We start from the raw sequence: 27,666 nt of genomic DNA on the forward strand, positions 1-27,666 counted from the left end.
CTAGTGCCCATGATGGAGTTGATTAAGTTTACAACTCTCTGCAGCTTCCTTCCATCCACTACAGTGCCTGTCCCCCCAAAACAGACAGTAATGCAGCCAGTTAGAATGCTCTCCACACTACATCTGTTGAAATTTGCGCGTGTGTTTGGTGACATACCAAATCTCCTCAAACTCCAAATGGAATATCGCCGCTGTTGTGCCTTTGTTGTAGTTGCATCAATATGTTGGGCCCAGGATAGATCCTCAGAGATGTTGACACCCAGGAAGTTGAAATTGCTCACTCTTTTCACTTCTGATTCTTCGATGAGGACTGGGTATGTCTTACCTTTCCTGAAGATGTCACTCTGATGGGCCGAGGGGCCTATTTCTGTGTTGGATGACTGAATCCCTTCGCTTGCAGTTTCCTTCCTCCAACATAAAGTCATAGTCACGTTTATTATCAAATGCACAAATGCGTATGTGTATTACAGGTCATAGAGTCGTATAAAAGTATAGTGCCGAAACAGGCCCTTCAGCCCATCTAGTCCATGCTGACTCATTTAAACTGCCTACTCCCATTAATCTGCACCAGGTCCATAGCCCTCCACACCCCTCCCATCCAAACTTCCCTTAAACATTGAAATCGAGCTCGCATGCACCAATTGCGCTGGCAGCTCGTTCCACACTCTCACCACCCTCTAAATGAAGGAGTTTCCCCTTCTGCTATCTTTAAAAATTTTCACCTTTCACCCTTAACCCCTGACCTCTAGTTGTCCTTCCACCCAACCACAGTGGAAAAGGCCTCCTTATATTTACCTTAATTATACCCTTGATAATTTTGTAAGGAAAAGACTTGCTGCAATATCAGAGGCACATAGCATCACATAAAATCATTATCAACAAAAAAAGGCACAGATTATACAATTAGAACCTTAAGGCTGATTTATACCTGTGCGTCAAATGGACGCCGTAGCCTACGTGCGTTGTGAGCATTTATACTTGTGCGTTGGTGTGTCCGCGTCGCTCTGCAATTGGGGCACGTCGTGCACGCTCACGCACCTGCCCGTGCAAGGCTTCATGGTCACGGTAGTCTTTCTTGGGGTAAACCAGTTTAAAGCGAGCGTCTTTTTTCGTCGAAGCAAAATGTGTCCTCCATAACTTCGGAGGTCTGTAAAGCTTTATGGAAAGCATTGCAGCCAGAGTTCCTTCCCTGCCCCTCAGTCGCCCAATGGGAAGTTATTGCAGCATAGGAGGAAATGCGATGCTACCAAGTGGACCAATCACAGTTGTTGCGGTCTGCGTTGCCGCAACGCGTTGTTACGTTTTGGCAGAGGTGCGCGTCAGGCTACGGCGTAGGGATCTGCGTAGGGTTCGCGGCGGCGCCGTAGGTATGGTGTCGATTTGACGCACAAGTATAAATCAGCCTTTAGTGTTGCTAAGCTGTAGTGATTAGGGTTTTGCTGGCTGGTTTAAGAACCGAGTGGTTGAAGGAAGGCAAGTACTGTTCTTGAACCTAGAGGCGTGGGACTTCAGGCCTCTGCGCCTCCTGCCCAGTGGTTGCTGTGAGAAGCTAGCATGTCCCAGGTGGAGAGGACCTTTGATGGAGGATGTTTTTTTCTTGAGCCGGCATCTCGCATACTGATAGTGGGGAGGGATGTGCCCATGATGTACTGGGCAGAGTGCAATAACTCTGGAAATTTTTGTGTTCCTGTCTACTCCCACCTTACCAGAGCACAACGCATCCAGTCCCTCTTCCCGCCGGGAGAAGGCTCAGGAGCTTGAAGACTCGTACGGCCAGATTTGGGTTCAGCTTCTTTCCAACTGTGATAAGACTGCTGAACGGATCCTGACCCGGATCTGGGCTGTACCCTCCAAATATCCGGACCTGCCTCTCTTTTTTTTTTGCACTACCTTACGTTCCATTTTACTATTTTCTATTTATGATTTATAATTTAAATTTTTAATATTTACTAATTTTTACTATTTTTAATATTTAATATTTGTAATCCAAGGAGCAGGAAGCGCAGAATCAAATATCGCTGTGATGATTGTACGTTCTAGTATGAATTGTTTGGCAACAATAAAGTATAAAGGATATTTTCAACAGTCCCTCTGTAGAAGTTTGTTAGTGTTCGATGACAAGCCGGACCTCCTCAACCTGAGAAAGGAAGGACACAGGCCTGCCTTGTGACTGCATGAAGGACAGGTCACCCAATACGTAAACAGGCAGGAGTTTAAAACTGGGCGCTCTTCGGCTTCAATTTCCCCCAGTATGTTCATCGTCCTTCCCCTTCCTGAGGTCAACAATCAGCTGCTAATTTTAAGTAGCTAAGTGGACTTTCACAAACAAGAGAAAGTCTGCAGATGCTGAAAATCTGAGCAACACATGCAAAATGCTGGAGGAACTCAGCAGGCCAGCCAGCATCTAGGAGAAGTGTACTGTCGACGTATTGGGCCGAAACCCTCCATCAGTCTTGCCGAGCGTCAGGAATTTATGGGAAAGTCAAGTAATTAACCTACCAACCATCTTTGGACTGTGGGAGGAAACCGGAGCACTCGGAGGAAACCCACGCGGTCACGGGGGAGAACGCACAAATACCTTACAGGCAGCAGCGGGAATTGAACCCAGATTACTGGTACTGTAAATCGTTGTGCTGTCCGCTACGATACCATGCTGGCTTCTTCCCCCTTCCTTTCCAGTCCTGACGAACATTCTCGGCCAGAGACACCAACTGTTTATTCCCCTCCATAGAATATGTCAGACCTGCTGAGTTCCACCAGCATTTTTTATATGTCGACAAGGAAGATCTGTTTTATTTTCCTACTGACGGTGGTTTCATTGGATGCGTTTTTTATTGTTGAGTAAAGTGTTGCTTAAACAGCGACTGGACTCCCACTACTTCCCTGGGCCTTACTCAGCTGGTACTTATTAAACAAATCAGCTGCTTCACTCTCTAAGATACTACCTGTTATACCTTTTTCTCTGGCATTTAGGACAGCAGGGAAGGTCCTCCACTGTCTGTCCTTGGCCACATCTTCATTCCTGTTCCTGTAACAATTTTGTTTTTACCAGTCAGGGTTGTTAGCCCTGAGATGGACCCCCAAACCTGGAGGACTGGTGGACCACTCTTAGTCTGGCCTCTACCCTTTGACCTGTTTGGCATGGGTGACCCTACCAAGAGCCAAAGCATAAAGCCCTGACTCCAGCCAATGTAGCTCTCTGGATCATCGAGGCACGCAAGCCTCCAAACCCTACGACAAGTTTGTGGTCCTCTTGGAGGCTCTCTAAATTAGCTGATCATTATACAGGAGGATTGCCAAATCCCTTGGCCTGAGCGATGCAAGCATGCAGCAAGCTGGCCAAACGCCAATCCGGTGAAAGAAGATCTGTGTCTTGTAGGTCAGTCTCGTTGCCCTGCCTTAAAGAGGCAAATCCACTGGCTGGAGGGATTGAAGTGCACTTGCTGGTATTTCAAAACACTCCTCGAGGCTTGGCAAGCATCCAAGAAGAATACGATCTCAACAGTAACACATCTGATCTTTCTAAGCGCAACAGAAATTAATTCTTTTTCTGAAATTCTTTCCCCTTTATTGACTGTTCAGGAGAAGAAAAGCAAGCAGAATTCCTGCGAGATTGTATCTTCAAACTCCATAAATCAAGATGAAAATGAATAAAGCATGGATTAAATTAGGAAAATGCAGGCTGATGAAGATGCTGCACAGCGATAGGGCCTTTGGCAGAAGCCCAAGATCTGGTGGTTAATTTTTAAGAGGTTTTGCAGAATCTAGATCATTAATTAGAAGTGGAGTTGTAAAAAAGCCATGCGACAACAGTGACTAGGACGGACGCTTGAACCAGTATGGAATGGAGAGATACAGGTAGATGCGGTCATTTAACTTGGTCATGGGTCAGCACAGTTATTGTGGGCCGAAGGGTCTGTTTCTGTATCCCTGTTCTAACAACAAGGAGGAGTAACATCTCACGTTCTGTCTGGGTCGCCTCCAATCTGATGGCATGAAAAACACGATTTCTCTAGCTGGTAATTTCTCCCCCTCCCCCTCCCTCTCATCTTCCGTTCCCCCTCTGTCTCCCCTCTTACTCCTCCTCTCCTCCACGCCTGCTGTTCCGTAGCTCAATTCATCTCTGCTAGTATAAACAGAAAATGCCAGGTGTACTCAGTAGGGTTGGGCAGCACTTGTGGGCTGAGGAGGGGAGTTTAGGCCATGGACTTCGAGCATTGTCTTTTTCCACGGATGCTGTCTGTCTGCCCTAGCAAGAATTGCTTGCATTTTTCTGCTTTGTTTCAGATTGTCAGCATCTGCAGCAATTTAGCTTTGGGCCTACAACATTATCTGCACCCCAGAGCAGCCTTACCCCCACACTAATCCGCATTAAGGAGACTTCAGGCCCAGAATCAGCTTACTGAGCGAAAGATTTAGCTAGCGGCCACACGACCTGCTTCTATTTCTTTTTTTAAGATTTAAAGATTAACTTTATTTGTCACGTGCATCGATGTGCACAGTCAATTGCGTCATTTTGTGTCTTCGACCGATACAGTCCGAGGACATGCTGGGGGTGGGGGGGTGAGGACAGCTCGCCTCGGCCTCTGCTGTTCCAGACAAAACAGCCCACGTTTTGGCTTGTGGCAGGGGTCGGCCCGACCCAAAACACTGGGTTGTTTCCTCTGGAGCGGTGAGCCTGAGGGGAGGTCTGAAAGAGGTTTGTAAGATTATGAGAGGCATAGTTAGAGTAGACAGTGAGTATCTTCTCCACAGGGTAGAGGACAGGTGTTGAAGGTGAGAGGGGGTAGGTTCAAAGGGGATGTGAGGGGTAAGTTTTTTACTCAGAGAGTGGTGGATACCTGGTATGGTGGTGGAGGCTTTTAAGAGATATTTAGATAGGCACATGTGTTTGAGGAAGATGGAGGGATATGGACATTGTGTAGGCAGGAGGGATTAGATTTTGGTTTACTTTTTAGCTGGTTCAGCACAACATTATGGGCCGAAGGGCCTGTTCCTGTGCTGTATTTCTCTATGTTTTCCGGCGTAGCATGGCCGCCACTTACTAACCTGTACGTTGTGACATGTGGGAGCAAACCGGAGAAAGCCGACATGAGGAGAACGTACAGACAGCAGAGTCGAACCTCGATCGCGGCACTGTAAAGCATTAACGCTTGCCATGATGCCACTATGCCACCCACAGACCATAAAAATAGTTTCTGCTCTCAGGGGCAGGGCCACCATTTGTTACCCACCTCTAATTGCCCCTGCGGTGGCACTAGCAAGCCACCTTCTGTGGTATCTCCACCAACCCATCTACACAGTTCCTTCAGTGACTATCTTGTTATTTCGTGTTCTCGTTATTTATTGCTATTTATTTATATTTGCATTTGCACAGTTTGTTGTCTTCTGCACTCTGGTTGATCTTTCATTGATCCTGTTATAGTTACTGTTCTATAGATTTGCTGGGTATGCCCACAGGAAAATGAATCTCAGGGTTGTAATATGGTGATATAAATGTTCTCTGATAATAAAATTTACTTTGAATTTTTGAACTTTTGAGCTTTAAATTCTGTGATGCTAAAGACAAACTTTTTTATGCCATGGACCAAAGTTGTTAAGCAAGAGGTCAGTGGACCTCGGGGTGGGAGCCTCTTCTCTGCCCTCTCTTCCAAAGCACAACGTCTTTTAAACCCTTTCAAGATGGACACAAGTCCTTCAAAGTCCACGTCAGGCTACTTCGTGGCTCAGCTTTTCCTTTTATAGGAAGATTTCATTTTTTTAAAACTGAAATGTAATTATTTTTAAGATGCAAAGTCTGAATTTAAGAAGCCTGTTCTGCAGCTGAGGTGGACAATGTGTATTCATTCCTAGATCCAAAGTGTGGAATGTTCTCAATTTGTGGGAGTTTCTGCAGATGCTGAAAATCTTGAGCAATGCACACAAAATGCTGGGGGAACTCAGCAGGTCAGGCAGCATCTATGGAGGGGAATAAAGAGTCGACATTTCATTCATCAGCACAGAAAGGAAGAGGGCAGAAACCAGAATAAGAATATGTTCTCTAAGTTCTGGTAACTTCTTCCCCTTCACCCTTCTTCCTTTTTACATTTGCCATTCTAGTTCCCCTCTCAATCCTTCTCTTCTCCTCACCTGCCCATCTCCTCTCTTTGATTCCCCTCCTCCTTTCCTTTTTTCCAATGTCCTCTCCTATCAGATTCCTCCTTCTTCAGCTCCTCACCTCTTCCACCTATCACCTGCTGGCTTCTGACTTCGTCCCCCTTCCCCACCCACGTGCCTCTCTCCTCACCTGGTTTCACCTATCACTTGCCAGCTTGTCGTCCTTCCCCTCCCTCCTCCTCCTTACGCTAGCTTCTGCCCCCTTCCTGATGAAGAATTTTGGCCCTAAAAATTTGACTGTTTATTCCCCTCCACAGATGCTGCCTGACCTGCTGAGCTCCTCCAAAGTTCTGTGTGTGTGTTGCTCAAGATTTCCAGTATCTGCAGAATCTACAAAGGCCTCTTCCTATGATGTGCTGTTCTATTTTTGTTTAACTCGTGTAAAACCAACAGAGGACTTGATCTGTAGACGGTAGGGCTCTAGTGAATGCCGTTGAACAGCTGGTTGGTTCAAGAACTGAATGGTTGAAAGGAGGTAACTGCTCTTCAGCCTGGTGCTGTGGGACTTAAGGCTTCTGTCCCATTCCAGCTTGCTAGTCCATGTCCTCCTGTTGTCCCAAGATGAGGTCACCCTCAGGGTAGAGGACCAACACCTTATAGTCCGTTAGTGTAGCCTCCAACCTGATGGCATGAATATTGATTTCTCCTTCCAGTAAAAAAAAATTTCCTTCCTCCCTTTTTCTTCTATTACCCACTCTGGCCTCTTACCTCTTCTCACTTGCCTTTCACCTCCCCGTGGGTCCCCTCCTCTTTCCCTTTCTACGGTCCACTCTCCTCTCCTATCAGATTCCTTCCTCTCTAGCCCTTGACCTTTCCCACCTATCGCCTTCCAGCTATCCTCCTTCCCCTCATCCCACCTTTGTATTCTGGCGACCTCCCCCTTCCATTTCAGTCCTGAAGTAGGGTCTCAGCCCGAAACGTCGACTGTTTATTCATTTCCATTGATGCAGCCTGACCTGCCGAGTTCCTCCGGCATTTTGTGTGTGTCGCTCTGTGCCTTCTGCCTGATGGTAACTCTGAGAAGATGGCAGTGGAGATCTTTGATAATGGATGGCGCCTTCCAGAGGCAGTGCCTTGTTTAGATACTACGATGGTGGGAAGGGATGTGCCCTGAAGTTTTGGGCTGGGTCCACTGCAGCTTCTTGCGTTCCTGCACGTTCGAGTTGCCATATCAGACAGTAATGCAACCAGTCAAGATACTTTCAAAAATACATCTGTGGTAGTTTGTTCAAAGTAATTTTTTATCAAAGTATGTGCATGTCACCATATACTACCCTGAGATTCATTTTCTTGCAGGCATTCACAGTAGAATAAAGAAATACAATAGAGTCAATCAAAACCTATGTACAAAGACTGAGAAGCAATCAATCTGCAAAAATAGACCGTGCAAATGCAAAAAAACAAATAATAATAATAATAAATAACATAGTGTATTCCAGTTAATTGGGTCACATTGTGATCAGTACACTTTGGCCCTATTAAACATCTGCCCCAATTCACCAAAGTTTCATGGAAATAAGTTCAAAGTTCAAACCAAATTTATTATCAAATGTAATTTTTTATGTTAATGTGATGTTAACCATTATCAAGTAATTTAAAAGATTTTTTAAAAGACAAGCTACCATTTAACTGAGTAATAAATATTGGTTGGGTTGAGTTGTTCTCCGGTCTTGGCTATTTACTTGCAAACGTTTCGTCATCGTACGAGGAGACTGTGAGTGCGCCTTTGATTGTGGTGTATCCTCCCAGTGCTTGGTCTATATATACCTTTCAATCAGCTGATTGGATGCCATTTCAGAAACTCTGTAGTGATGCAGGGAGGAAATCTCGTCGTTGATTAGCTGTGTTACAAACTTCGTGCATTGTGGTCAACCAAGAGCGCATTGATACCATTTAAGAGCTGTTTGCTCTAAGCACGGTGTTGTCTAATGATGATACAAGTGCATGCGACTGAGTCAAGTTAGAAATTGGGTCTCCTGTCCTAATTAAGAGGCATAGTGTCCCAAATAAATGACGGGAATCTCGGCTATTTTCTCAATTAGCTTTTGTTCTCTCAGAGCTGTCCCAATTAACCATTGGTCCAATTAACTGAAATACACTGTATGAGAACATGCGTTGTAGAGTCTTTGAAAATGAGTCCATAGTTTGTGGAATCAGTTGAGTGTTGAGGTGAATCAAGCTATCCATGATGGTTCAGGAACCTGACGGTTGAACGGTAGCAACTGATGATGTGGGACCTAAGGCTCCTGTACCTCCTTCCTGATGGCAGTAGCAAGAAGAGAGCATGGCCTGGATGGTGGGGGTCCTTGATCATGGATGCTGTTGTCTTGTGACAGTACTCCTTGTAGATGTGCTCAGTGGTGGGGAGCACATCTCCTATATGTTAGTGTTTGATGACCAGCTGAAGCTTCTTCACCTCCTAAGTAAATAAAGACTAATGTGTTTTCCTTTTGATTGCCTCCGTGTGCTGGGCCCAGGATAGGTTGTCTGATGTGTTAACGCTTCTCTCCCTAAAGTACTAGACTATCATGTTCTGGAGTATCGGTAGTGTCAGTGAGTTTTGGACATTTAACTAAACATCCGTTTCAATTTGTCTTCTTTCTCGCTCTCCCCCCCCGCCATCCCACAGTCATGTGTTCCACCTGTCAACGAGTTCAAGATCGGGATGAAGCTGGAAGCCAAGGACCCTCGGAACGTCACCTCGACCTGCATCGCCACCGTGGTCGGAATAACCGGGGCACGACTGAGATTGCGGCTCGACGGCAGTGACAACAAGAACGACTTCTGGCGCTTGGTGTACTCGTCTGATATCCAGCCCATCGGAAGTTGTGAAAAGAACGCGGGGATGCTGCAGCCCCCTCTGGGTAAGACGAGGCAGCTGGTGTTCACTGATTATCTCTGTCTGGGAGTAACTGGGAACGTCGTGCTAATTTGTTTACTTCACATGCTTTCCTGGATTCCAGGACCATGTTTTAAAGCCAGTCCGCAAATCTCAAATGTGACTGCACTTAAGAATTATTCCCTTGATTACAAAACCCTTCAAGATGTTGTGAAATTGAATTAGATTATGAGAGTACTCAGTCCTCTTTTATTATCATTTAGAAATGCATGCATTAAGAAATGATATAATGTTTCTCCGGAGTGATATCACAGAAAACAGGACAAACCAAAGACTAACACTGACAGAACCACATAATTATAACATATAGTTACAGCAGTGCAAAACAATACCATAATTTGATGAAGAACAAACCATGGGCACGGTAAATAAAGTCTCAAAAGTCCCCGAGTCGATCAACACCCGAGTCCCCGATAGCAGGCGGCAAAAGGGAGAAACTTCCTGCCATAAACCTCCAGGCACCGTCAACTTGCCGATGCCTTGGAAGCAGCCGACCACAGCCGACACTGAGTCCATCCGTCCGAAAACTCCGAGCTTCCGAACAGCCTCTCCGATACAGCCTCCCGAGCGCCATCCTCTGCCGAGCGCCTTCAACCTCGCCCCTCCCGCTGAAACAAGCAAAACCGAGGACTTGGGGCCTTCTGCTCTGGAGATTCCGGTTACCACACAGTAACAGCGACAACAAAGCGGGCATTTCAAAAGTTTTCCAGATGTTCCTCCGTACTGTCACGTCTGTCTCCATCAAATCAGGATTGTGCACGGTCCCCTACTTGACAGATAACAGACATCACCACCGAAGTGGCCACGTGCGCTGCCGTCGTGCCGCCATCTTCTCCACATTAAAAAGCAGTTTATTGATGCAGATAATCTCCCACTTCCCCTCGCCTGCTCAACACTACCCTCTGGCTCCCCTCCTTCGCTCCGTCCACTGCAAGAGATAGGATTTCCCAGTAGCTACCCATTCCAACTCGCCATCCTATTCCTGTTTCAACACGTCGGTCCGTGGCCTCCTCTACTGCTGCAGTGGTTCACTTTCAGGTTGAAGGAGAATCACCACGTGTTTCACCTGGGTAGCTTCCAATCTGATGGCATTGATTTCCATTAATTCCTCTGCCCTTGCCCTTCTCTTATTTCCTATTCACCATCCTGGCTCCCTGGTCACCTCTTCCCATTCTCCTCACGTGCCCATCACCTCCCTCTGGTGCCCCTTCTCCTTCCCTTTCTTCCATGGTCCACTTTCCTCTCCTATCAGATTCATAGAAACATAGAAAATAGGTGCAGGAGTAGGCCATTCGGCCCTTCGAGCCTGCACCGACATTCAGGATGATCATGGCTGATCATCCAACTCAGAACCCTGTACCTGCCTTCCCTCCATACCCCCTGATCTCTTAAGCCACAAGGGCCATATCTAACTCCCTCTTAAATATAGCCAATGAACTGGCCTCAACTGTTTCCTGTGGCAGAGAATTCCACAGATTCACCAATCTCGGTGTGAAGAAGTTTTTCCTAATCTCGGTCCTAAAAGGCTTCCCCTTTATCCTCAAACTGTGACCCCTCGTTCTGGACTTCCCCAACATCGGGAACAATCTTCCTGCACCTAGCCTATCCAATCCCTTTAGTATTTTATACGTTTCAGTAAGATCCCCCCTCAATCTTCTAAATTCCAGAGAGTACAAGCCTAGCCGATCCAGTCTTTCATCATATGAAAGTCCTGCCATCCCAGGGATCAATCTGGTGAACCTTCTTTGTACTCCCTCTATGGCAAAGATGTCTTTCCTCAGATTAGGGGACCAAAACTGCACACAATACTCGAGGTGTGGTCTCACCAAGGCCTAGTACATTCCTCCTTCTTCAGCCCGTTACCTCTTCCTCCTATCACCTCATAGCTTTTTACATCACCTCCCCTTCCCCCACCCACCCCCCTTGATCTCATCTTTCACCTGCCAGCTTGTACTCCTCCCCTTCACCCCCCCCCACACCCCCACACTTCCTTATTCTGGCTTCTTCCCCCTTCCTTTCCTGAGGAAGGGTTTTGGCCCGAGACGTCAACTGTCGATTCCCCTCCGTAGGTGCTGCCTGACTTGCCGAGTTCCACCAGCATTTTGTGTGCGTTTGCTCAAGATCTGCAGAGACAGAGAAGGCCGGGGTGCACGAAAACAGAGCACAGCTACCGCTGACTGGACTGAGCGAAACGCTGAGTGAATTTGGCATCTCACAGGGCGACATGGGTTTCTATCTCAAAGTAACATCAAAGACGGTGGGGCTTAAGGATAATTCTGGGGCAAGTGAGAACACCTCGACCCACTAGGGTAGAGCACCATGGAAGACTGAGCGTGAGCCTTAGGGTTAATTTCGAGGGAAATTGGGAGCAGCCCCATTCACTAGCAAAGGCGGCCATGGAGTGTCTTGTGGTCTTGCAGGCATTCTTTCTCTATGCCTACCTATAGACCTGGAGGTGTTACGACACAACACACGTTTCTTCAGTTGTGGCACAATGCAGAATAAACATGTTTGTATAGCTTCAGTTGCTGGCAACTGGTTTATCACCCATTAGCCCTTTAATTACAGAAATTAAAGTGAGTGGAATCCTGGCTTACAGGTCTGATCCTGCTGTGAAAATATTTCCTCCCGCTCCTGAATTCTTCTGGATGTGGGAAAATGATTAGATTGTAATCAGTCCCAAGTCGATCTAAATATCTTGCACGATTACTGCCCGTTACGCTGCTGGTGCTCGTTCTCTGAGTGTTCAGGGCTTCCATCATCGTGTCAGTGGCCTCCCCTCGGTTTTCACCACTGTCAGTCACGCAAGTCCCAGGTGGAGACTCAGGAATACCGTCACACTCAGGTGTAGAAGGATTGTTTGTTGCTTGTTTCCACAACAGTTTTGGTTTACCAGTCGGGGTTGTTAGCGCTAAGCTGAGCCCCCCGAACCTGGTGGACTGGTGGGCCACTCTTAGTCTGGCCTCTACCCTTTGACCTGTTTGGCATGGGTGACCATTTGTTACTTTAACTGAGGGGTTCCCAACTTAGGGTCCAAGGATCCATGGCATAAAAAAGGTTGGAGACCCCTGTCTTAATGCAACCATGAAGGCAAATTCATAGTTGCACAGTTGGGTTGGGAATTTACTGTCATTGTGTTTAATAGCAACTTGTTGAAGGAATGAGTACATTGGTTCAACCCTTGGACAGTCAGCAGCTTTCTCTGCGGGCAAAAGTGGCTAATACGAGGGGGCATTCGTTGGGTGGCACGGTGGCATAGATCGGGGTTCAACTCCCACCGGTGTCTATAAGGATCTTGTATGTTCTCCCGTTTTCTTCCCACATTCCAAAGACGTATGGGTTAGGGTTAGGAAGTTGTAAGCATGCTGCGTTGGTGCCAGAAGTGTGCAAACACTTGCAGGCTGCCCCCATCCTCGGAGTGTGTTGGTCATTGATGCAAATGATGCATTTTAAAGTTCAAGGTTCAAAGTAAATTCTTACTTATTTATGGAGATACAGTGTGGAAAAGGCCCTTCAGGTGACGCCACCCAGCAATCCTCCAATTTTTAACCCTGGCCTAATCATAGGACAGCTTACAATGACCAATTAACCTACCAACCGGAGCGTCTTTGGCCCGTGGGAGGAAACCGGAGCACCCGGAGGAAACCCACGCGAACACGGGGAGAACATACAAACGCTGTCCTTAAAGGCAGCGACGGGAATTGAACCTGGGTCACTGGTACTGTAAAGCGTTGTGCTAACGACGACACTACCGTGCCACCCTGGCATAAACCTTAATTTACTCTATAAGCTGAAAAATAATATATCAAGATTACTTATCAAAGTATATAAATATCACCATATACAGCTCTGAGATTCATTTTCTTACGAGCATACTCAATAAATCCATAGAGTAATAATCTATAACAGAATCAATGAAAGACCATGCCAACTTGGGTGGTCAACAAGAGTGCAGAAGACAACAAACTGTGCAAATACAGAAAAGAAATAATAATACATGAGCAATAAATATCAAGAACATGAGATGTAGAGTCCTTGAAAATGAGTCCATAGGTTGTGGGGACATTTCCAAAAGGAGGCAAGTGAAATTGAGTGAACTTATCCCCTTTAGTTCAAGAGCCTGATGGTTGAGGGGCAATAACTGTCCCTGAATCTGGTGGTGTGAGTCCTGAGGCTCCTGTAGCTTCCTGATGGCAGCAGTGAGAAGTAAACATATCCTGGGTGTTGGGGGTAGCGACAATGCTCCCTGTAAATGTGCTCAATGGTGGGGAGAGCTTTACCTGTGATGGACTGGGCCATCCTTTTTGTGATTTTCCATTCAAGGGCATTGGTGTTTCCATACTAGGTGTGATGTAACCAGTCAATGTACTCTCCACTACACGTCTATAGAAGTTTGTAAAAGTTTTAGATATCATGCCGAGTCTTTGTAAGCGTCTGAGAAAGTAGAGGCACTGCCATGCTTTCTTTGTAATGGCACTTGAGTCCTGGAGCCTGAACAGATCCTCTGAAATGGTAACATCTGGAGCTGATGGCAGCAGCTGGAAGAGAGCACGTTGTGGGTGGTGGGGGGCCCTGATTATGGAGGCTGCTTTCACTGTATGTTTCAATGTACATGTGACAAATAAGTCTTTAGTCTTTAACTCCCCGCTGTAAGGCAAAGAACTCTGATAAGATTGTGTGTTGTTAACCCATGTACATCAGTGGGCTGCCATAAAGTGGGGTTCCAAATGGAGTCAAAGGCAAGTTCCTTGTCATTTGCACAGGTGAAATTAAAAGCTTACTTGCAGCAGCATCTTGGGCAACGTTCACAAGAAAATCACACACAGTACTGTGCAAAGTCTCAGCACTTATGTATAGCTAGAGTGCCTAAGACTTCTGCACAGTGGTGTAGTAATTTTATGTATTGCACCGTACTGCTGCCACACAAAGCAGCAAATTTCATGACGTGTGAGTGATGATAAACCTGATTCTGATATGGGTCTCTGTTGTGGACTGAGAGTGGGAAGGGGGCTCGGGAGGGGAATCATGGTTAGGGGAAGGGAGAGGGGAGGGAGTGGGAAGCTCCAGAGAGACATCCTGTAATGATCAAGAAACCAATTGTTTGGAATTAAGTGACTTTGCCTGGTGTCTGAGGGCTGGGTGTGTTTGCACTTGTGCCAGCCCTGCCCCTGGCACTGACACCTGTCCCACACCCCTCCCGCAGCGCTCCACCCTCACCAATCCCAACATTCTTTGCTCCCACCAGATTTACAGACTCGCTTTCTGCTCCACTTTGACAAATCCCTTACTCACTCTTCCTTCAGTTAGTCCTGACGAAGGGTCTCAACCTGAAACGTCGACTATACCTCTTCCTAGAGATGCTGCCTGGCCTGCTGCGTTCACCAGCAACTTTGATGTGTGTTGCTTGATTTCCAACATCTGCAGAATTCCTGTTGTTTACTGTACAAAAGTCTTGGGCATCCTAGTCATGGATATGTGCCTACGAGCTCTGCACAGTACTGTATTAAACATAAATTATGCACATTTTTTTTTACAAGAAAACAGAGTTAGAGTGGACAGAATAGAAAGTTAGGGACATTTTCCAAGGGTAGAAATGGCTAATAATGAGGAGGCATAATTTTAAGGTGATTGGTGGAAAGTACAGGGGGGATTGTCAGAGGTAAGTTTTTTTACAGGGATTTGTGGGTGTGTGGAATGTGCTAACAGGGGTGCTGAGAGAGGCAGATATACTTTAGAGACTTTTAAGAGACTGTTAGAGAGTCACATGGATGAAAGTAAAATGGAGGCCTGTGTAGGAGGGAAGGATTAGATTGAGCTTTGAGCAGGTTCAAAGTTCGGCACAAATTTGTGGGTTGACGGGCCTGTACTGTGCTGCTCTCTTCCTCTGTTCCCCACTCCGGCCCCTTACGGCTTTCCACCTGCCTGTCATCTCCCCCTGGGTCCCCTCTTCCTTCCCTTTCTACTATGGTCCACTCTTTTCTCCGATCAGATTCTTTCCTCTCCAGCCCTTGACCTTTCCCACTCACCTGGTTTCACCTATCACCTTCCAGCTAGCCTCTTTCCCCACCTCCCAACTTTTTATTCTGGCCTCTTCTCCTTCCTTCTCCATCCTGAAGAAGGGTCTTAGCCCAGAGCATCGATGGTTTATTCATTTCCATAGACGCTGCCTGACCTGCTGAGTTCCTCCAGTGTTTTGTGTGTGTTGCTTTCGATTTCCAGCATCTGCAGAATCTCACCTCCCCCTGGGTCCCCTCCTCCTTCCCTTTCTCCTCTGGTCCACTCTCCTCTCCTCTCAGATTCCTTCTTCTATAGCCCTTGACCTTTCCCACCCACCTGCCTTCACCTATCACCCTATAGCTACCCTCCTTCCCCTCTCATCGCCTTTCTATTCTGACATCTTTCCCCTTCCTTTCCAGTTCTGAAGAAGGGTCTTATGAGGTACCCATTGACTCTCAATTGACTGAGGTTCAAATCAGTTACCCAACGACCATCACCTGACCAAGGTTCCAATAAGGTACCCATGGTCCATCACTTGACCAGGGTTCCAATGAGATACGCAACGACTGTGACTTGACCAGGGTTGACACCCCTTAGCTTCGATATTAATCGGAGAAGTAAATACGTGAAGATCCTGTTACAGAAAAAAATCACTGCCAGGGAGGAATGGGTTAATGGCTGGATTGGAGTTGCTGAGCGATCTTGTGCTGCTGTAGTTTGTGTGTTTATATTATAGAAACAGCATTCCACCAGCCAAGACACTGAGACGAACTCAGGATTTGTCATTACTGATGTAAACAAAATAGTAGTCACTTTTCCAAGTTGGTTCACCGCAATTAGAATTAATTTACTCTAGGAACTGAAAAATAATATATCAAGATTAACTTAGTCAGTGGTTCAGTCTGGGTGTTGAACTGCCTAAATCCACTTAGATTATAAACTTTCCCCAGATTTGCGTTCAATTACAGTCACAGACACATCGCTCATCAGAAAACGCAGACCCATTCGGTTTATTTTCACTGATGAGACAAGGCTTAGGAGATTGAGGGGAGATTTGATAGAGGCATACAAAATTATGAGGAGTATAGATAGAGTAAATGCAAACAGGCATTTTGGGTGGGACTACAACTAGAGGTCATGGGTTATGGGTGATAGGTGAAAAGTTTAAGGGGAGCACGAGGGGAAACTCCTTCACTCAGAGGAACGAGCTGGCCGTGCAAGTAGTGCATGCAAGCTCGATTTCAACTTTTAAGAGAAGTTTGGGTAGGTACATAAATGGAAGGGGTATGGAGGGCTATGATCCCGGTGCAGGTTAATGGGAGTAGGCAGTTTAAATGGTTCGACACGGGCTAGATGGGCCGAAGGGCTCGTTTCTGTACCGTACTTCTGTATGTCTATATAAACATCAAGGTAACAAAAGCGCAACACAAGGTGCTTCGAGAGGCCTTCATTCTGTTTCTCCTGAAAGTAATCCTGCCTCTCGGCTGTGGGGTATTTCCACCAGTCCCAAGTTTATTTTACAATTAATCCCTTTCATATCAGCCTCAGAATGTGTGACTTGACTTTAACTCCATTTTTAGCATGCTGATTTCAAGTTATACTGGTAACGGTATCAAGGCATTACAGTTACAGTCATAGAGCACTCGGAGTAGAAACAGGCTCTTTGGCCCATCTAGTCTGTGCTGAACTGTTATTCAGCCTACTCCCATCGACATACACCTGTACCATAGCCCTCCATCAGAAACGCAATCGGTCAAGTTTATCACCACCAACGTCATGAAGTTTGCTGTTTTGTGCCAGCCGTACAGTGCAAGACATATCCCGCCGCTCTCTGTCAGGAGTTTCTGGGTTTGCCCTGTGGCTGTGTGGGTTTTCTCCTATGGCCCAGAAAGATGTACCAGTTGGTATGTAAATTGTCCTGTGATTAGGCTCGGGTTAAATCTGGGGTTGCTGGGCTGCGCAGATCGAAAGCCCGGAAAGATCTATTCCGAGCCGTATCTCAACAAATAAATTAGTAAATAAAATATACTATAGATTACCCGGCACCTGCCTGCACACTGTAAAGGACATATATGCAGAAAGGACCCAGCAAAAAGGCCAGTAACATCTTGAAGGATCCCACCCACCCTGCGACAGAAGGGTTTTGGCCCGAAATGTCGACCGTACTTTTTCCCATCGATGCTGCCTGGCCTGCTGGGTTCCTCCAGCATTTTGTGTTTGTGTGTTGCTCTGGATTTCCAGCGTCTGCAGATTTGCTCTGGTCTGAGATTCTATAGTTCAGCTCAGCCCAGCGCACCCCATTCCAGTGCTGTGTCATTCAATGTTACGTGCCACTGCCATGAAACTGAGGTTACAGTGCCTTTCACATCCTAAAATACCCCAGGGTTAGTGATTAAGACTCAAGTATTTTGAGGGGACTGGAATCACAAATGGCTTAGATCAGAGGATTTCCTTGTTGCTTCTGTCATCTATTCCCAGAGGGAGTGGTAAAGTACAGACAAAAATAACAGGGACTGGGCCCGTGAACTCGCCTCTGCTCCTGTGTGGATGCAGTAACTGAAAGATGCATCTCTGAACTGACAGAGCAGGGCCAGATGCTTCCGCTCAGCGTAGAGGCAAACGCACAGCGATGGCTCTTCTCCTGGGCTTTCTCAACCCTGCAGCGTGACCCCTGAAGATTTCCTTTGCCAGCTGCGAGAACCCAGACCTATTTTTACCAGCTCTGCTCCCCTACAGTGCCTTCCATCTGTTCAGGAGAGGCTTTTCACCTGCGGTTTACAAGTTCCATATTTTTCAAAATAAATTTCACTCTGATCTTCAAGAAAACTACGCCTCAGAAACCGGCTGGAGGTTGGTTTTCAAACTGTATTTATTATCAAAGTACGTATACATTATACATCCTTGAAATTCGTCTCCTAATAGGCAGCCACAAAGCAAAGAAACCATTTTTTTAAAAAAAGACCATCAAACACCCAATGTGCAGAGGGAAAAAAAAATCATGCAAGGAATAAGCACGAGCACATAGCATTCCAAGCTGAAGTGCTGCAAAGAGAGTCTGTCCACGGACCCTTGGTTCAGTGCAGAGTCGAGTAAGCGTCACAGAACAGCAAGCAGAGCTGGCCTGTCCCTCAATTCGGGCCCCGATACCCCAACCTTTTCGATCTGGCCCCGCACTTAAATTGTTGTCTAAACGACGGGTTCAGTTGCTTCGATGTGCTCTGGGGCCTGTACCTGACCTTTTCGATTTGACCCGGCGCTTAAATCAGCACACAAACCTTGGGTTCAGTCGCTTCGATACGCTGTGAGGCCTGGAGGCCACCGCCTCAATTTGGCCTGGTGCCAAAATCATTGTCCAAATCTTGGGTTCAGTCGTGTCGGTACGCTCTGAGGCCTGGGCCCCATTGCCTCAATTTGGCCCGGTGCCGAAATCGTTGTCCAAACATCAGGTTCAGTCACATCAGTATGCTGTGAGGCCTGGGCCCCGTTGCCTCAATTTGGCCTGGTGCCAAAATCATTATCCAAACATCGGGTTCAGTCGCATGGGTATGCTCTGAGGCCTGGGCCCCATTGCCTCAATTTGGCCTGTAGCTGACCTTTCTGCCTCGGCCCAGCACTGAAATCGGCGTGCAAACACTGGTTTCAGTCTTTTCGGTATGCTATGAGGCCTGTAACCGACCTTTCTAATTTGGCATGGCACTTAAATATTAATGCCTTTTGTGGACTGGGAACGTCCCAAAGCATTTTACAGATAAGGAGGAACATTCAAAACATGCTGGCATTGTAGTGAGAACCCACAATTACCATTGGGATAATAATGAAAGCAGATACTGTATTCATTAGCAATGTTGTACCAGAGCCAGGTTTATCAGTATTGCCTTGTGTGACATGCAGTTTGTTGCTTTGTTGCAGAAGTACACTGCAAAGACAAAAAATTACTATAATTTACAAAGTAAATCATCCGTTCGTTATGTGCTGTGCTTTATGAAGTGGGTGAATGTGGTCTGTCCATTACCATGCTTGTTCTTGCGGAATTTTCCTACAGAACTGGTTTGCCATTGCCATCTTCTGGGCAGTGTCTTTACAAGAGGGGTAACCCCAGCTATTCTCAATAGAGTCATAGAAAAGTACAGAGCAGAAAGGGACCCTTCGGTCGCTCAAGTCCATGCCGAATTATTTAAACTGCCTCCTCCCATCGACCTGCACCGGGACCATATCCCTCCGTACCCCTACCATCCATGTCCCTATCCAAACTTCCCTTAAACTCACATGAACCACTTGCACTGACAGCTCGTTCCACACTCCCATGAGCCTCCAAGTGAAGACGTTTCCCTTATGTTCCCCTTCAACTTTTCACCTTTCATCCTTAACTCATGATCTCTGGTTGTCGTCCCACCCAACCTCAGTGGAAAAAGCCTGCTTGCATTTACCTTACCTATACCCCTCATAATTTTGTACACCTCTATCAAGTGTCCCCTCAATCTTCTACGTTCCAAGGAATCAAGTCCTAACCTATTCAATCTCAGACCCGGCACATCCTTGTAAATTTTCTCTGTACTCTTTCACCTACCTACTCCTGTAGGTAGGTGACCAAAACTGTACAAAATACTCCAAATTAGGCCTCACCAACGACTTGTACAACTGCAACATAATATTCCATCTCCTGTACTTGGTACTTTGATTTATGAAGGCTGATGTAGCAAAAGCTTTCTTTACGGACCCTGTCTACCTCTGTCAGTACTTTTCAGAGATTACCTGCCTGGTGTTATTGATCGCATAGCCAGGACTTGTGATGTGTCATATGAACGTCCACTACCTGCTCCCGTGGCTTCATGTGACCCTGATCAGGGTGGGGGGGGCGGCTAAGTAGATGCTATGCCTTGCCCAAGGGTGACCTGCAGGCTAGCGGAGGGAAGGAGCACCTTACACCTCCTTCGGTAGAGACATATCTCCACCGTGCTGCCATTATTTATGCATCTGTCTGGTGCTGTACTGTTGCTGCAAAACGAGTTCCACATCATCTAAGGTGAGTGATAATAAATCTCATTTTGATTCTGACTTGACGACAGCAGAGAATTCTGTCTGGGTAGCCTCCCACCTGATGGCATGAACAATGATTTCTCGAATTTCTGGTCATTGCCCCCTCACCCCCCTTCAGCATTTCCCAACCCCTTTTCTGTCTCTCCTTGACTACCCATCGCCTCCCCGGTGTTCCTCTCTCTCTTTTGTCTCTTCCATGGCCTTCTATCCTCTCCTAAAATATTCCTCTTTCTCCAGCCCTGTACCTCTTTCACTTATCAACTTCCCAGTTCTTTACTTCACCCCTCCCCCTCCCAGTTTCACCTATCACCTTGCATTTCTCCCTCCCCTCTTCCCCACCCCACCTTTTAAATCTACTCCTCAGCTTTTTTTTTCTTCAGTCCTGCTGAAAGATCTCAACCCAAAACGTCGATGGTACTCTTTTCCAAAGATGCAGTAGCTGGTTGACTGTAAAGCCCTTTGGGACATCGCGTGGTTGGGAAAGGCACCACAGAAATCAAGCCTTTTCCTGCAGAGTTCAAAGTAAATTTATTATCAAAGTGCACATATGCCACCATTTACAACCCTGAGATTCATTTTCTTGTGGGCATTCACAGGAGACACAAAGAAGCACAATGGAATCAATGAAAAACACACAGAAGAGGACAGACAAACAACCAGTGTGCAAAAGACAACTGTGCAAATACAATAAATAAATTAATAAATAGATAGCTAAACAAACAAGTGATAAATAGCTGGCCAGTGGTGTAGTGGCATCCGCACCGGACTCTAAGACGGGTGGTCCCAAGTTTGAATTTGGCCAGCCCTTAGCACACTTTCCACCCGTGCTGGGTTGAGCATCAAGCTAGCAACTTGGCCTCACAAAAAACAGAAGTGGAAGGATACATCAGCTCCCACTTTGTCACAATGGTTCTCTCAAGTGATGCTATGTCTTAGTTTGGAGAAAATTAGAAGTCGAACCTTTGAAACTTTATTTGATTTTGAGAAAAGATGGGGCTCATTTGCTTGATATTATCAGTTGAGCTAATTGATAGATTTTTTCCACGATCTAATTGTAAATTTTTTAGTTTTTTTTAGATTATGAAGACATGCAGTCCTCTTTTATTGTCGTTTAGTAATGCATGCATTAAGAAATGATACAATATTTCCTCCGGTGTGATATCACAAAACACAGGACAGACCAAGACTGAAAAAACTAACAAAACCACATAATTATAACAGATAGTTACAACAGTGCAACAATACCATAACTTGATGAAGAAGTCCATGAGTGCAGTAAAAAGTTCAAAGTCTGTCAAATGTCCCACATCTCACGCAGACAGGAGAAGGAAGAAAAACTCTCCCTGCCATGCCTGACCACAGTCCGACTCGGAGTCATCTGAAAACTTCAAGCTCTGATCGGCTCTCCGACACCGCGGACTGAGCGCCATCTCTGTCCGAACAATTCGACCTCAATCTTGGTCACCAACAACAGGCGAGGCCGGGGATTTTGAGGCCTACTCTCCGAAAGATTCCCGATCGCGCAGTAACAACAGCAGCGAACTGGCGTTTCAGAAATTTCTCCAGATGTCCCTCTGTGCTTTCACGTCCATTCTCCGTCAAATCAGAATTGTCCACGGCCCCTATTTAACGGATATGATATTTTTCACCGGAGGGCTGCGCACGCATGGCGCGCTGCTCTCTCTCCTCCCGCTGGCGGTTTGATGTTTATTTTTAGAAGCTTCTTGTATGAGGCATGGTTCCGGGGCTGTACACCTAATGGGTTTTTTTTTTCTCACTTTTTCTGCTTAGTAGGTTTTTTTTGTTATCACAAAATTTTTTTTCAATCTTTAAGATAATGTCTTTTTTGAGACATTGTAAGTGTTGTTACTTCAATGTACTCATGTTATTTCTTTTGTATAATATAACAATAAAAAGATTTGAAAAGAAAGAAAAAACAGACAAATAAAGAAACTGCAAGGTTGCCGCCTGATGCAACACAAGCCACAAAGAGGAACAACAATAGGCAATAAATATTGAGAACATGAAATGAAGTCTTGAAAGTGAGTCCATAGAGTGTGGGAACAGTTCAGTGTTGGGGTGAGTGAAGTTATCCCCTCTAGTTCAAGAACTTGATGGTTGAAAGGTAATAGTTGTTCTTGACCTCCAAAAGGGCCACATCCTTGTCTTAATGTTTGGGGTTTGCGTGCCTCAGTGACCCTGAGAGCTACATTGTCTGGAGTCAGGGCTTTATGCTTTGGCCTTTGGTAGGGTCACCCATGCCAAACAGGTCAAAGGGTAGAGGCCAGACTAAGAGTGGCCCACCGGTCCTCCAGGTTCAGGGGTTCAGCTCAGGGATAACATCCTTGACTTGTCAAAGACAAAATTGTTACAGAAACTTGAATGAAGTTTCCTTCTTTGTGGCCAAGGACAGACATTGCTGCGCTAAGAGCCAGCGGCGTAACAGGCAATTAAAAATAATAATTGTTTCTGAATGTAATGCTCACTGCCCATAGATTTCTGGACTAATTCCCCTCAGGAAATGTGGATGATAAATATGGAGTTACAACTCCAAACAGCCCAATAGATTTCTGGCAATAGTATCAGTACCTGGAAGTATTTTGTACTACGTAGTAATCTTGAGTTTCTGGCATCGTGTTTCATAGTTTAAGGTCTGGTTACTTGCTTGCCTGTTACACTGCTGATGGTTAGGGTAGTAATGAAGGTCCTCCTTCTCTGGTGGTGTTGACTGCTTCCTCTCGGTTTTCACTACTGTCAGCCATGCAAGTCCCGGGTGGAGACTCGGGAATACTGTCGCGCTCAGATGTAGAAGGATTCTTCATTGCTGTTTCCGTAACAGTTTTGTTTTACCAGTCAGGCTTGTTGGCCCTGAGCTGAACCCCCGAACCTGGAGGATCATTGGATCGCTCTTAGTCTGGCCTCACCCTTTGGCATGGGTGACCCTACCAAGAGCCAAAACATAAAGCTCTGACTCCAGCCAGCACAGCTCTCCAGGTCATTGAGGCACGCAAGCCTCCAAACCCTACAACAGGGTTGTGGTCCTCTTGGAGGAAGCTGTGGTTATAGACAGTTTAAAATTGACTTTGCTGGACCTGCATCTGCAAGTAATCTAACTCATCTTTTCGGGACTTGTCTGCATTCTTTGGGAGTTTCTCAGTTTGGCTACTGTAGTTGTAAAGTTTCTGTGCTTTACTTTTTGAGGATTTTTCTGGTTAAGAAATGGGAGCTCAGTGTTTGTTCACTAGGCATTGAAGAGTAATGTTAAATTGATCCTTGAATGTTTCATAGAACTTAGGACATAGCACATTACAGGCCCTTCGGTCCACAATGTTGTGCCGACCCTCAAACCCTGCCTCCCATATAAGCCCCCACCTTAAATTCCTCCAAATACCTGTCTAGTAGTCTCTTAAACTTCACTAGTGTATCTGCCTCCACCACTGACTCAGGCAGAGCAGTCCACGCACCAACCACTCTCTGAGTAAAAAACCTTCCTCTAATATTCCCCTTGAACTTCCCACCCCTTACGTTAAAGCCATGTCCTCTTGTATTGAGCAGCGGTGCCCTGGGGAAGAGGCGCTGGCTATCCACTCTTATCTATTCCTCTTATTATCTTGTACACCTCTATCATGTCTCCTCTCATCCTCCTTCTCTCCAAAGAGTAAAGCCCTAGCTCCTGCTCATCCTGCTTAATAACATATTTAATTGGATTCCTCCAAATCTGCCCCTGGTCAATCCTGATTTTAATGTCCCCATCACCGGTAAGGCGTTAAGCCTGGAATTCAAGGTTCAAGTCACGTTAATTATCAAAGTATGCAGTATACGTCTCTGAGATTTGTCTTTTCCAGATAGTCATGAAACAAAGAAACCCATGGAGGCTGCTCAAAGAAAAGCATCAGCCCCCCCCATGCGCAATTAAAAACAAATCGCGCAAAAGACAACAAGAGCATTAAACTCCCCCTCCCTGTGCAAAAAAACAAATTGTGCAAACGGACAAACTCCACCCCTCGCGCAAAAAAACAAAAAGTTGTGGAAACAGCACGAAGGAGCGGGCGAAAGCACAGAATATAAAAGCGTAATACTGAAAGAGTCCATTTGAACTAGAGTTCAATTTATAAATCGCAGTCGCAGAACTTCGGTACCGTCCTCCCAACAGCACTGAGGGAGAGAGCAACCATTTCAATGTGGTGGCCTTCCCTCGGGAGCAGTGAGAGAGAGCCTGGTAGACTGCACTGAACACTTGCTCGCCTCTATGCTTCAATCTTCCTCGACGCTTTAATCGGCGAGATCCTAGAACCTCTCCACTTCCTCCTTCTCCTGTACATTGGAGAGCACGCTGTCTTGTTTATGTCACAGCCTGGTGTGGAGGCTCCAATGCACTGGATCGCAAGAGGCTGCGAAGGGTTGTAGACTCAGCCAGCTCCATCTCCAGCACAACCTGACAGGCCCTCTTCTCATTACTACCATCAGGGAGGAGATACAGGAGTCTGAAGACCCCTCTTCTCATTACTACCATCAGGGAGGAGGTACAGGAGCCTGAAGACCCCTCTTCTCATTATCACCATCAGGGAGGAGGTACAGGAGCCTGAAGACCCCTCTTCTCATCACTACCATCAGGGAGGAGGTACAGGAGCCTAAAGACCCCTCTTCTCATTACTACCATCAGGGAGGAGGTACAGGAGCCTGAAGACCCCTCTTCTCATTACTACCATCAGGGAGGAGGTACAGGAGCCTGAAGACCCCTCTTCTCATCACTACCATCAGGGAGGAGGTTCAGGAGTCTGAAGACCCCTCTTCTCATTACTACCATCAGGGAGGAGGTACAGGAGCCTGAAGACCCCTCTTCTCATTGCTACCATCAGGGAGGAGGTACAGGAGCCTGAAGACCCCTCTTCTCATTACTACCATCAGGGAGGAGGTACAGGAGCCTGAAGACCCCTCTTCTCATCACTACCATCAGGGAGGAGGTTCAGGAGTCTGAAGACCCCTCTTCTCATTACTACCATCAGGGAGGAGGTACAGGAGCCTGAAGACCCCTCTTCTCATTGCTACCATCAGGGAGGAGGTACAGGAGCCTGAAGACCCCTCTTCTCATCACTACCATCAGAGAGGAGGTACAGGAGCCTGAAGACCCCTCTTCTCATCACTACCATCAGGGAGGAGGTACAGGAGCCTGAAGACCCCTCTTCTCATTACTACCATCAGGGAGGAGGTACAGGAGCCTGAAGACCCCTCTTCTCATTACTACCATCAGGGAGGACGTACAGGAGCCTGAAGACGCACACTCAACGAATCAGGGACAGCTTCATTCCCTCTGCTGTCCAATTTCTGAATAGACATTGAACCCATGAACATCACCTCACTACTATTTTATGCTGTCTTTTTGCACTACTTGTTTATTTTTTTATATATATTTCTTATAGTCATATATAATTTTTTAAATGATATATTGCAAAGTTCAAAGTAATTTTTATTATCAAAGTACATACATGTCTCCATATACAACCCTGAGATTCATTTTCCAGTGGGCATACTCAACAAATCTATAGAATAATAACTAACAGGATTAATGTACGATCAACCAATGTGCAGAAGACAACCAACTGTTCAAATGCAAAAAGAAGAAACAATAATAAATAAGCAATAAATATCAAGCACATGAGATGAAGATGAAGATTGAAATGTTGTGGGAACACTTCAATGGTGGAGCAAGTGAAGTTATCCCCTTTGGATCAAGAGCCTGACGGTTGAGGGGTAATAGCTATTCCTGATCCTGGTTGTGCAAGTTCTGAGGCTCTTGTACCTTCTTCCTGATGGCAACAGCAAGAAGAGAGCATGTCCTGGGTGGTGGGTGTCGCTGATGATCTGTGCTCTTTTCCTGCAAGGTACCGTTGCTACAAAAAACAACACATTTCACGACATATGGCAGTGATATTAAACCTGATTCTGAAACATCACCAACTTTGAGGACATCTTCAAAAGGTGGCACCTCAAGGAGGCATCCATCACTGAGAGTCATCATCATCCAGGACATGACCTCTTCTTGTTATTACCATCAACGAAAAGGCTCAGGAGACTGAAGAACTACTTTCGACATTTTTAAGAACAGCTTTATCCCCTCCGCTGTCAGAATATCGCAAGGTCTATGAGCATGACTTAGTTATTCGTCTAGTGGATTACTTACTTATTTTTGTAACTTAGAACAATGCTTTTGTCCTGCACTGTACTGGAGCTACAAAACAAATTTTTTTTTCGCGACACAGGAGGTTCTGCAGATGCTGGAAACCTTGTACATCTCGTGCAAAATGCTGGAGGAACTCAGCAGGTCAGGGTGCATCTGTGGAAAGGAATAATGAGTCGATGTTTCGGGTGAAGACCTTTCATTAGGAATCATCTTGGCCCAAAACGTCAACTGTTTATTCCCCAGACTTGTTGATTTCCTTCCTCCTTGATTTTGGGCGTGTTGCTCAGTTTTTCACAACGTCAGTGGTAACAATCTGATTGTGTGTGGAAAATGTCCGCTTTGTGACTGAAGAAGCTATCAGTCTTGGACAGCTTGGCTAGCATATTGCTCTGCCCAGAAAGCTGCGAATGCAGTTGCCAGTGAAGTGCCTGGAAAATGAAAACACAATTAGTTTGCAGGTACTTGGCCGGGTACACAGCAGAGATGAGGTGGTTTTGTTGCAGTGGGAAGCCGACTTTGCCTCCAGAGTTTTGGGTTTAAGATGGCGCAGGTGAATCTGAACGATTTGTGGCTGGTGCCCAATGAAACAAGGAAAACAGCTAAATACTTTGTTAGTCACTCTTTTTATGGCAAATGATCATCGCAAGGAATAACCTGTAACTGCCCTTTGGACTTGGAGGCAATTCGATGTGGCAGAACTGAAACGAGGCAGTGAGTGGCCCTGTCGCCGGGCATGGGGGCGGCACGAGGGTTCAGTCGATTTCAGCGCTGGTGCCAGACCGTACTGAAGTGACTGAACCCAATGTCTGGACAATGATTTAGGCACCAGGCCAGACTGAAAAGTGCAGGGTGTCGGGACCGGAGGCGAGGGGGCGGGCTGCTTTAGCTGGCTGCGCCACTCAGCGCTGAGCTGAGGGCCTGGGGCGGACTCTGTCTCTGTGGAGCTTGTGTTTATTGTTTGCCTTTTTTTTTCTCTGCACGTTGGGGTGTTTTATCTAATGAGTTTCTTTGTTTCGTGGCTGCCTGTTAGGGCATGAATCTCTGAATTGTACACGTAGTTTGATCATAAATGTATTTGGGTTGCCTGCAATGCCACACCCATTGTAAGTTAGAGCTTCCGTCATCCTATATGAATGCAGCCTAGAATATGGAAGCTTACAACACAGGAACAGCCCATTCAGCCCACACTGTTGTACCAAACCAGCTAAAAAGCAAATGAGAAACCCCCAAAACCTAATAGCTCCTACCCGAACCATGTCCATATCCCTCCATTTTCCTCATATTCATGTGCCTATCTAAACATCTGTTAAAAGCCTCTGATGTATTTGCCTCTACCACCGTACCAGGCAGTGCATTCCAGGCATCCACCACTCTCTGAGTAAAAAACTTACTCCTC

At 46.2% G+C, this 27,666-nt stretch overlaps 1 protein-coding gene across 3 annotated transcripts in view; it reads left to right on the forward strand.

Annotated features, from left to right (window-relative positions):
* Positions 1-27,666, forward strand: part of LOC140189928 (polycomb protein SCMH1-like) — a 219,880-nt gene that overhangs the window by 97,673 nt on the left and 94,541 nt on the right. For 2 of the 3 annotated variants that reach the window (XM_072246274.1, XM_072246275.1), the window contains one exon: positions 8,786-9,020. In XM_072246274.1, the coding sequence (XP_072102375.1) occupies positions 8,786-9,020 (235 nt within the window). Of the gene's footprint in view, positions 1-8,785; positions 9,021-27,666 lie in introns of those variants that run through there. The other variant, XM_072246276.1, reaches the window with a different exon arrangement.

This window comes from Mobula birostris, chromosome 29, assembly GCF_030028105.1.
Source record: "Mobula birostris isolate sMobBir1 chromosome 29, sMobBir1.hap1, whole genome shotgun sequence".
Taxonomy (NCBI): Eukaryota; Metazoa; Chordata; class Chondrichthyes; order Myliobatiformes; family Myliobatidae; genus Mobula; species Mobula birostris.